The 12,061-nt window shown below is 45.8% G+C and overlaps 1 protein-coding gene across 1 annotated transcript in view; it reads right to left on the reverse strand.

Moving 5' to 3' along the window:
• Positions 1-12,061, reverse strand: part of adgrb3 (adhesion G protein-coupled receptor B3) — a 711,502-nt gene that overhangs the window by 320,547 nt on the left and 378,894 nt on the right. The window contains 1 exon segment of the mRNA XM_055635039.1: positions 3,403-3,511. Coding sequence (XP_055491014.1) covers positions 3,403-3,511 — 109 coding nt within the window.

Consider the following 12,061-nt stretch of genomic DNA (forward strand, 5'->3'; position numbering starts at 1 on the left):
AAACTCACTTGAACTTGGAAAAAAAAAAGGCTTTTATGACAATATCATATTTTCATTCTTACTGTAACTGGGACTTGCTTGTTGATATATTCCATGTTTATTTCATTTACTTGAATGCCCATCTGCCTTGATGGAATATTGACTCATCTATCTGGCCCAATGATACATCCTTAATAGGCACAAAATGCTGGAGTAACTCAGCAGGTCAGGCAGGATCTCCGGAGAAAAGGAATGGGTAACTATTCGGGTCGAGACCTTCACACCAGTTTGATGAAGGGTCACCGCCCGAAATGCCGCCTATTCCTTCTCTCCAGAGATGCCGCTTGACCCGCTGAGTTACTCCAGCATTTGTGTAGATCTTGGGTGTTAACCAGCATCTGCAGTACCTCTTACACAATGAAATATCTGATATTAGCCTCTAAAATTCAGCAGGGGCTCCCCTTGGCTCCATGGCCAGTATTTTACCTGTGGTGATCCTGCCAAGCTTTTGTGTGAGTCACAGAAGGAAGTGAAGAGCACCTCCTGGTGCAAGTCCATGAGCTTCTGAATACTTGGTATATTTTGTCACAGTCCACATGTGTGTGAATCAGAAATTTACATTTTCCTCTTACCTTCCCCACAATAAGTTGTCTGCCTCTTAAAATCCCCCACGTATCTTGAAATGTGTCCCGATGCTTCATTCTAAGTCCAAGCCATTGCTCACAACACTCTTGGCCAGCAGGGCTTGAAGACACTCTTGAAGGCCGGTATGATTTCCCAACTCTCAGGTCTAATACATTGGAGGGATGCTCTATTGAGAGCTATTAATCTCTACTCACTGTAGACATTCCAAATATGAGAATGTGCCATTTTGACCAATTTCCCTCCTGGGATTAATAAAGTTCTATTGTATCGTATCGTATCGTATCGTATCATGCCCTGCTGACATTCCAAAGGGCACATTCCCATATTTGGAATGTCTATAGGGCATAGAAATTAAGGACCTGGAATAGGATATGAGTTGTAATGTACTGAGTTGGGTGATCAGCCATGATCATATTGAATGGCGGTGCAGGCTCGAAGGGCCGAATGGCCTACTCCTGCACCTATTTTCTATGTTTCTATGATATCAGAAAACATATCTTCATAGTAATATCAAAAATCAATGGGAAAAGTGTGCCTTTGTACATATGATTATATATGAGGGAAATTAGATTGTCCCATTGATGTGGCAATGACTGTAATGCAACACAAACTGATCATCTCATCCGGAATACCTTGAGATTTAGACTGGAGAGCAAATAGAAAATATTCCAATGGGAAGAAGGGTAATTTAGCCTGTGAAAGCTGTCCCTTACAGTATATTAATTGACTGGATCCGGCAGAATATGCGGAGGAGATCATCATTTGGCGGTCCAACGGGTAGGAGGGTGGACCCAGCAAAGCGTCGTGGAGCGCAATTAGGGCGCAATGTACACGCAGAACATTGGTGGCCATCTACTGCATCCTGACCTATTGCCAGCCGTCTTGACTATGTCTTGCCACTGGGTCCAGATAGACCGGGGCGAGAGAGTGAGGCTGACGATTAGCGCAACTCTCCTTCACTTTAATTCAAGTCAAGCGCAAATCATGTCGTCAGGACCCGTACCACCCAACTGGGTGAAGCAAGACCACAGGAGCGCATGTAGCTGAGAAGAAGCGCACTGCAGAAGCTCAGAGGAAACGCGCCGCGCGCAAGGCTCGAGCCACTTCAACCTTTACTGCGGCACACACCCAACTGAGTCCCAGTTGTGGCGAGCCTTCTGGGCCTGGATCGGTCTCGCCAGTCACCTCCAGACCCACAAACAAAAACACTGAAGCCATGGACTTCTTCGATTACGAAGGACGAACAACAACAACATTCATTGCAGAGCACAACACTCAAAGTTTTGGTGCAAAAACTCACAGTTGTGCAAAGATTTCACAACACTACACGACATTATGGTCCATGCACCATAATGAAGCTACTTGGCCCATCACACCCATGCTGCCTCTGCAAAAGAGATATCTAATTAGCTCCCTGTAATTGCACCCTCCTACTTAGTCTTGAATGCTTCCTTTTGAATATATATCGAGCATCTGTTGAATCTTACAATTGAATCTGCACTCTCATTTTCTCACAATTCATTGTACAAAAAATTCTCATATCTGCTCTTATCCTCAGGGTGAGTACCTTAATTCTAGGACCCCTGGTTGTCCACCCTTCTACCAACGAAAATAATTCTCCATACTTATTATTTCAATACTACTTGAAATTTTGAACACATCAGCTGACCTTCTCTACTTGTAAGAGATCAGTCAACTCTTCTTATTGTTTCAACACTGCTTATGTTTTTGACCACATTAGTAAACCTTCTCTACTTCCAAGAGATGAATCAACTCTTCCGTCCTCCCCATCACTAATTAATATAAGAGATGCAATGTCTTCTCGAACCAAACACAGCATTAACATTATTTTATAATTTTTAACATAAAATTATTTCATTTTCCATCAGTGCTGACAAAGAAGAAAGAGTGAACATGACATAGCAGAGATTGCTATTTAAGGAAGTAGGTGTAACCAGACCTGCAAAGTTAAAGGCCTGTCCCACTTGGCCATCATTCGCACGCCATTTACGCGACCTGCTAGCGTGTGAGTAGCGTGGGTTTCGCGGGACGGGCGCATGTAGTGGTGTGGAGGAGTGTGGAGTGGCATGGACGAGTGTGGACTTCGTCCTGCACAAAATCTTCGCGCGCCACCAGCCTGTTGCTTAACTGACGGCCAAAGTGGGACAGGCCCAAGACCTTGGCATGGCGCAACGTCTCGCCTCCTACAGCAGCAGAAGCAGGCAAACGATCGCTGAACTCAGCCTGGGGCTCACGGCCGTTGCAGATCCAGATCCGCCCCCACTCCTACTCCTAGAGAGGGGCCAAAACGATTGGAGATAGACAGAAAATGCTGGAGTAACTCACCGGGACCGGCAGCATCTCTGGATAGAAGCAATGGGTGACGTTTCGGGTCGAGACCCTTCTTCAGACTGAAGAAGAGTCTCGGCCCGAAACATCATCCATTCCTTCTCTCTAGAGATGCTGCCGGTCCCGCTGAGTTACTCCAGCATTTTGTGTCTATCTTCAAATGACGTCACGCGCTCCAGACGGCTGTGCGTACGCATGATTACGCGCGCTACCGTTGCGCGTCAGTCACTACCTGCCGGTCGTGTAATTGACGGCCAAGTGGGACAGGCCGTTTAGGCTGCACAGTACGAATAATATCTCAAACCGTCAAATCCTTCAGAATTTGCATAAACCACATAATTGTTTGCTATGATAATACAAATGGCTTATTTTTGAGAAGAGTTAATCACCAACAAATGCCAGTCAGAAAACATTAGCAATCTCACCCACCTAAGTTTCCAGTCATTAAGTAGGAATTGTGGAAATCCATCATGCCCATGCCTACAACATGGACGAAATCTTCAATAACTTGCATTAACTCCACCGATCCAGGGTACACCTGTGCAGAAAGGGAAACAGAATACAACTCTTAAAATTGATCTCCAGTTCTCAATTAATGAGTTGTCAATATCCAAAAGAAACAGACATGCTTTTGCAAACTATGTAAACTATTTCCTTGAGACGAGCATGCCACAGAGAGGAGGGATAGGAGATGATCTGAGATAAATGCCATCAATCTTGATGACGCAAGTTGAGTTCAACCTGTTGGCGTATACATCAACTTGCATAATGCTAACTGCTGCCAGCTCTTCTTTCATTCGTTTTTTCCTGTCTGTCCTGGGCCTCCTCCAGTGCCAGTGAGGCCCAGTGCAAATTGGAGGAGCAGCACCTCATATTTTGCTTAGATAGTTTACCCCCCAGCGGTATGAACTTTGACTTCTCTAATTTCAGATAGTCCTTGCTTTCTCCCTCCTTCCCCTCCCCTTCCCAGCTCTCCCACAGCCTACTGTCTCCGTCTCTACATTTCTTCCCCCCAAGACATCAGTCTGAAGAAGGGTCTTGACACGAAACGTCGTCTATTCCTTCTCTCCATAGACACTGCCTCACACGCTGAGTTCCTCCAGCATTTTTGTCTATCTTCTTTAATTCACTGTTCTTTATCTCTCCACATCAAGTCTATATCTCTCATTTCCCTTATCCATAACCAGTCTGAAGAAGGGTCTTGACCCGAAACATCACCCATTCCTTCTCTCCAGAGATGCTGCTTGTCCCGCTGAATTACTCCAGCTTTTTGTGTCTATCGTCTCTAGTTTAGTTTCGTTTGGTTTAGAGATACAGCGCGGAAACAGGCCCTTTGACCCACCAAGTCCGTGCCGACCAATGATCCCTGTACACTAACACTATCGTACACACGCTACGGACAATTTACAATTATACCAAGCCAATTAGCCTAAAAACCTGCATGGCATTGGAGTGTGGGAGGAAGCTGGAGATCTCGGAGAAAACCCATGCAAGTTCATGGGGAGAAAGTACGAACTCCGTACAGGCAAGTACCCTTAGCTGGGATCATAGAAACATAGAAATTAGGTGCAGGAGTAGGCCATTCGGCCCTTCGCACCTGCACCGCCATTCAATATCATCATGGCTGATCATCCAACTCAGTATCCTGTACCTGCTTTCTCTCCATACCCCCTGATCCCCTTAGCCACAAGGGCCACATCTAACTCCTTCTTAAATATAACCAATGAACTGGCCTCAACTACCCTCTGTGTTTCAGAGATTCACCACTCTCTGTGTGAAACAGGTTTTTCTCATCTCGGTATTAAAGGATTTCCTCCTTATCCTTAAGCTGTGACCCCTTGCCCTGGACTTCCCCAACATCGGGAACAATCTTCCTGCATCTAGCCTGTCCAACCCGTTAAGAATTTTGTAAGTTTCTATAAGATCCCCTCTCAATCTCCTAAATTCTAGAGAGTATAAACCAAGTCTATCCAGTCTTTCTTCATAAGACAGTCCTGACATCCCAGGAATCAGTCTGGTGAACCTTCTCTGTACTCACTCTATGGCAATAATGTCCTTCCTCAGATTTGGAGACCAAAACTGTATGCAATACTCCAGGTGTGGTCTCACCAAGACCCTGTACAACTGCAGTAGAACCTCCCTGCTCCTATACTCAAATCCTTTTGCTATGAAAGCTAACATAGTATTCGCTTTTTTCACTGCCTGCTGCACCAGCATGCCTACTTTCAATGACTGGTGTACAATGGCACCCAGGTCTCGCTGCATTCCCCCTTTTCCTAATTGGCCACCATTCAGATAATAATCTACTTTCCTGTTTTTGCCACCAAAGTGGATAACCTCACATTTATCCACATTATACTGCATCTGCCATGCATTTGCCCACTCACCCAGCCTATCCAAGTCACCTTGCAGCCTCCTAGCATCCTCCTCACAGCTAACACTGCACTCCAGCTTAGTGTAATCCGCAAACTTGGAGATGTTGCCTTCAATTCCCTCATTCAGATCATTAATATATATTGTAGATAGCTGAGGTCCCAGCACTGAGCCTTGCGGTATCCCACTAGTCACTGCCTGCCATTGTGAAAAGGACCCGTTTACTCCTACTCTTTGCTTCCTGTTTGCCAGCCAGTTCTCTATCCACATCAATACTGAACCCCCAATGCCATGTGCTTTAAATTTGCTTTAAGATCGATCCTGTGTTTCTGGTGCTGAAAGGCAGCAACTCTACCGCTGCGCCGTCGTGCCACCCACTATTAAAGCTTGACTCCATTTTATTATTTTTTCTGCTGCCTTCATGAAATATTTCTATCCTCATGGTTACAAATAATGAAACACTATTTTTCAGTGAAGATGATTGAAGAATTCTTTCCTCAATAACACTGATGATATTATTTTTAAAATAGACCCCAGAACAGACCCTGGTGCGAGCCTCATTTATGGTGGAGGAGGGGAACCCCCGTTCCCTGAATAATGAGGACATTTCAGATGTCCTGGTGTGGAACGCCTCATCCGTGGAGCAGATGCGGCGTAGACGGAGGAATTGGGAGTAGGGGATGGAGTCCTTACAGGAAGCAGGGTGGGAAGAAGTGTAGTCCAGATAGCCATGGGAGTCAGTGGGTTTATAGTGTATGTCGGTCAGAAGACTATACCTGCAATGGAGTATGTCGGTTCCCCTCCTCCATAATAAATGAGGCTCGCACCAGGGTCTCTTCCATACCCCGCAACACTGCTCTCTCTCCCCATCCCCCCACTCGCAACAAGGGCCGAGTCCCCCTAGTCCTCACCTTTCACCCCACCAGCCGTCACATACAAAAAGTAATCCTCCGTCAGTTTCGCCACCTCCAACGTGACCCCACCACTCGCCACATCTTCCCATCTCCCCCCATATCTGCCTTCCGCAAAGACCGCTCCCTCCATAACTCCCTTGTCAATTCTTCCCTTCCCTCTCGGTCCACCCCCTCCCCGGGCACTTTCCCTTGCAACCGCAAGAGATGCAACACTTGTCCCTTTACCTCCCCTCTCGACTCCGTTCAAGGACCCAAGCAATCGTTCCAGGTGCGACAGAGGTTTACCTGCATCTCTTCCAACCTCATCTATTGCGTCCGCTGCTCTAGATGTCAGCAGATCTATATCGGTGAGACCAAGCGGAGGTTGGGCGATCGTTTCGCCGAACACCTCCGCTCGGTCCGCAATAACCAAGCTGACCTCCCGGTGGCTCAGCACTTCAACTCCCCCCCTACCACTCCGTCTCCGACCTCTCTGTCCTGGGTCTGCTCCATGGCCACAGCGAGCAGCACCGGAAATTGCAGGAACAGCACCTCATATTCCGTTTGGGGAGTCTGCATCCCGGGGGCATGAACATCGAATTCTCCCAATTTTGTTAGTCCTTGCTGTCTCCTCCCCTTCCTCAGCCCCCCTGCTGTCTCCTCCCATCCCCCAGCCTTCGGGCTCCTCCTCCTTTTCCCTTTCTTGTCCCCGCCCACCCCCGCCCCCGATCAGTCTGAAGAAGGGTTTCGGCCTGAAACGTTGCTTATTTCCTTCGCTCCATAGATGCTGCTGCACCCGCTGAGTTTCTCCAGCTTTTTTGTGTAACCTTCGATTCTCCAGCATCTGCAGTTCCCTCTTAAACATCAAGAAATTCAATGTTGACGTCCTTCAAGACATCAACCATGTACAGAAGTTTCAACAAAACTTCAAGAACAACTGCCTCAACAAATCCCACCATCTGTCGAAGAACACTGGAATCTATTGAAGAATGCTATCATTGCCTCCTGCAAGGAAACAATTGGGTTCAAGTAAAAAAACCCATCAAGATTGGTTTGACTTCTTCTCCTTCTTGCATATGGCGTGCACAGCCTAAAGTTGTAGGCCAACTTGTTCTATTTGACCTATTTGATTGTGCACACCTGGTTTGCATTCGTTGAAACAGGGCGGACCACGTGAAGGTTGCAATCTCTCACCCCAAGGATTGGTTTGACAATAATGACAAACAACTCATCGATGAAAAGAGAAAAGCTTTCATCACCCTACAAAATGACCAACAGTCGGCTACCGAAAGGAAGTGCTATCAGGAATGCAAAGCTGCAGTCCAAAAGAGCATCTGAAACTTGAAAAACCAATGGTCAAGAAGGTCAAGAAATCCAACAACTAGGAGACACCAACGACACTCGAGGCTTTTTCCAACGCCACCAAAGCCATTTTTGGTCCATCCACTCACGGTCAAGCCCCTCTCAAAAGCAAAGATGGGTCAACCATCCTGAAGAGCAATGCTGACATCAATTCTAGATGGAAGGAGCACGTTGAAGATCTTCTAAATCAAACCGCCTCATTTGACAGGAATGTGATCAACAATATTCCAAAGCAGCCTGTTGACAACTCCCTAAGCAGATTACCATCACTTGAAGAAGTCAAGGAAGCCATAAAAACCTTGAAAAACACCAAGGCAGCTGGACACCAGCCGAGGTCTACAATAACTGGAGGTAACCTTCTCCATTACCAACTGCATCAACTTCCCATCAAGATCTGGATAAATGAAGACGTACCAAGAGACTTTAGAGACTCAGCAATCGTTACCATCTACAAAGGGAAAGGCGATCGATCTGACTGCGGAAACTATAATGGAATTTGCCTATTAGCAACAGCAGGCAAAGTCCTCGCCCGCATCATGAACAACAGACTCAAGCCTTAAGCCGAGAAGATCCTTCCAGAGACTTGAGCCGGTTTTAGACCATCACGTGGAACAGCCGACATGATCTTTACAATGCGTCAACTACAAGAAAAATATTGTGAATAACGTCGACCTTTGTACATGGCATTCATCGACCTCACTGGGCCTTCGACTCGGCATCAAGGGAACTCTTATGGGACGTCCTATCTACCTTTGGATGTCCTGAAAAGTACATTTGAATCCTGAAACTCCTCCACGATGACATGCTTGCCACAGTCATGGCCAGCAACAGATGGCAGACTTTTCAATCTTGCCCGTCTCAAGTCCAAAGCTAAGAAATCTATGAGACCCTCATCGAGTTCCAATGCGCAGATGACATGTGTTTTGCAGCTCTCTCAGAAAATCATCTGCAACAGATCCTGACTGCCTTCAACAGTGCACACATGAAACTTGGACTCACCATCAACTCCAAGATGACTCTACCAATCGTCACCAACTGAGACAAATGGCAAAGAACTTGGTGAAACAACCCTGGAAAATGTGGATCACTTTCCGCACCTTGGAAGTCACCTCTCCTCCAATATCGACCTTGATGACGATCCAACATCATCTTAAAAGTGTGCTGGAACAGCTTTTGGACGTCTTCGAACCTTTCCAAATCGTGACATCCGAACAGACACCAAAATGTTAGTGTACAAGGCAGTGGTTATTCCAACACTCCGGTATGCATCAGAAACCTGGACATCATACCAACGCCATCTGAAAACACCTGAAAAGTTCCATCAACGATGTCTTCGAAGCAGCTTAAATATCAGTTGGGAAGACTGATGTCAGCGTGTTGAATGAAGCAAAAACATCTAGCATCGAAGCCTTTGTCATCAAGAACCAACATGTTTTTTTGTCTCTTCCTTTGGGGAAATGCGACTCTTTTTGTCGTATCCCCCTTCTCTGTCTCCCTCTGCGCTGAGGCCTAATGGCGGAGCTGGCGGCCTCCAACTGCGACCGACCTCGAGGCTCCGGAAGCAGAGCCAGCCAGAACTTACCAATGGCAGGCTGGCCGAATTTGGAGCTGTGGCAGCGTTCCGGTGTTCCGGTGGCTGAGGCGGCCCGACTCGGGGCGACTCGGGGCTGAGGCGCCCGACTCGGGGCTGAGGCGGCCGGCGTTCCGGCCGCGGCGACCCGAATCCGGGGCTCGGCCGCGGGCCAGTGGATGAAATCGTCAGGAGCTCGCAGGTCACAGGCTGGTGACCTGTTTTTACGGAGCTCCCGCGGCAACAGCTGCGTCCGCTAGACTGGAGGGCGGCACTTCGGCAGCTTCGACCACTCGGGCCGCGGAGCATGAACCGACCCGTTTGCGGAGCTCAGTTGAGCCGCGGGACTAACTTACCATCGCCCGGTGAGGTAACAACATCAGAGGCCTGGATCGCCTCAGCGCAGAGGGAGAATAAGGAGGGGAATAGATAGTGACTTTAAGACTTTTGCCTCCATCACAGTGAGGAGGTGCCTGGTGAACTCACTGTGGTGGATCACAGGGCTCAATTTTAGGGCCCCTGCTTTTCTGACTGTACTTACTTCCTCTGGGTTCCATTCATAGAATGCATGGCATCTCTTTTCATTGTTATGCTGATGATAGTCAGATATATGTGCCGCTGAAGAAGAAAGATGCTTTCTCAGTCAAACCATTTCTGTTATGTCTTAATGACATTAAATCCTGGATGGCCCTAAACTTTGTAAACTTTAATGAAAAGAAAACAGAAGTGATAGTGTTTGGTCCCAATGGCTCCTGTGATCCTCCCCCTGTTGACTTGGGTCCCTTGGCACTGTATGTGAAGCCAAGTTTTAAACTTGGGTTTTAAGATGGACAGTGATTTTAAATTAGATCGTCAAATGGGCGCGGTAGTTAAGTCCAGCTTCTTTCATTTAAGGCAGCTGGCAAAGGTGAAGCCCATTCTTGAACGACAGCATTTTGAAACAGTAATCCATGCCTTCATTACGTCTCGGCTGGATTACTGTAACGCACTTTATTTTGGAGTTAGCCAATCTTCCCTTGCACGTCTCCAGTTGGTTCAGAATGCTGCTGCTCGCCTTTTAACTGGAACACGTAAGAGGGAGCACATAACGCCTATTCTGGCCTCCCTCCACTGGCTCCCAGTGTACTTTCGAGTTCATTTTAAGATTATTTTATTTGTTTTTAAATCTTTAAATGGTCTTGCCCCGTCTTACCTCTCTGAGCTGCTTCATCCCTACGCTTCTGCCCGGTGCCTCAGGTCAGCTGATCAGCTGCTCCTGGAGGTACCGAGATCTAAGCGGAAGCTCAGAGGGGATAGAGCCTTCTCTGTTGCTGCTCCGACATTATGGAACACTCTACCTTTGCACATTAGACAGGCCCCTTCACTGTCCATTTTCAAAACTAGTCTTAAAACCCTTTTCTATTCCTTGGCTTTCGCCCCTGCATGAGACTTTGCTCCTGTTTTAGTGTTTCTATTGTTTTTATTGTTTTTACTGTCTTTTAATGTTTTTATTGTTTTGCTTTTTGTTTATGATTAGTCATGTACAGCACTTTGTTGCAACAGTGGTTGTTTTTAAAGTGCTCTATAAATAAAGTTCAGTTCAGTTCAGATGTTAATTTGTGTTTATTGTGTGTTTTGTTGTTTATTGTTATATGTATGACTGCAGGCAACAACATTTCGTTCAGACCGAAAGGTCTGAATGACAAATAAAGACATCTAATCTAATCTAATCTAATCTAGTTAGTTTTACTCCATTCAATATGACAACATATATTTATTTATTTCCAGAGCTGAACTAATTTTCATGATAAACTTTGATTACCCAGATTTCTTCCTTTCATTTATCTTTTATCATTAAGTTTAATTATCCTATTTACTTCTCTTATAGATGTCAATTCTTGTTTATTTAAATGTTATTACTTTTGTAAAGATGCCAATTAAATTTTAGCCTTTGGCGTTTTGATGCCTAATTTTTTAAAGTTGATTTATCCACTAAAAATGTATGTTAAATGGATAATAGATGATAAATAATTAAACACTAGAGGAATTAGTGCCATTTACTTGGGGGGGGGGGGGGGGGGTCTATTGGGAGTAGATGGAATGTTCCCCTTAGCCAGAGTTCCACCAGATCTCCAACATCATGATGGCTAGTTGGGTGAAGGTTCCATGATTGTTATTTTGTTAACGGAGCATTTTCCCCTTTCTCCACCCCTCTCCTTTTTGCAAATTCCCGTTAATTTAGTCCTTATTCTGGGCTCATCTGATTCCATGCCAGTTATGTTGCTCCGAGTGTTAACTGTCAATAGTACCAGCTAAATACATGGGATGTGGGATGTCAAGAAGCAACCCATTGATGTTCACACAACAAACAGTCGGCTTCTTAAACTGGAACAGTCAATGCATCATTTGAGCACTATTTCCTCTGTTTGATAACTTCACAAGTTAAGGTAAAGTTGCCATCAGTAAACCTGTTTGTTTTAGTTCGATTTATCCAAGTGCACTATAAACAAATTATTGACAATGTGCACATCAGTAAGTTATTTTATGCACCCAAGAATGAATTCACTCAACTGAATGGTATTGCTCAGATTCATAGAGTCATATAAAATAGGTGCAGGACGAGGCCATTTGGCCCTTCAAGCCAGCACCGCTGTTCATTGTGATCATGGCTGATCATCCACAATCAATAACCCATGTCTGCCTTCTCCCTATATCCCTTGATTCCATTAGCCACGAACTCTATCTAACTCTCTTTTAAATTCATCCAGTTAATTGGCTTCTGTGGCAAAGGATTCCACAAATTCATAACTCTCTGAGTGAAAATGTTTTTCCTCATCTCAGTTTTAAGTGGCCTCCCCTTTATTCTTAGACTGTGGCCCTGGTTCTGGACTCCCCCAACATTGGAAACATT

This window comes from Leucoraja erinacea, chromosome 5 (assembly GCF_028641065.1).
Source record: "Leucoraja erinacea ecotype New England chromosome 5, Leri_hhj_1, whole genome shotgun sequence".
Classification (NCBI taxonomy): domain Eukaryota; kingdom Metazoa; phylum Chordata; class Chondrichthyes; order Rajiformes; family Rajidae; genus Leucoraja; species Leucoraja erinaceus.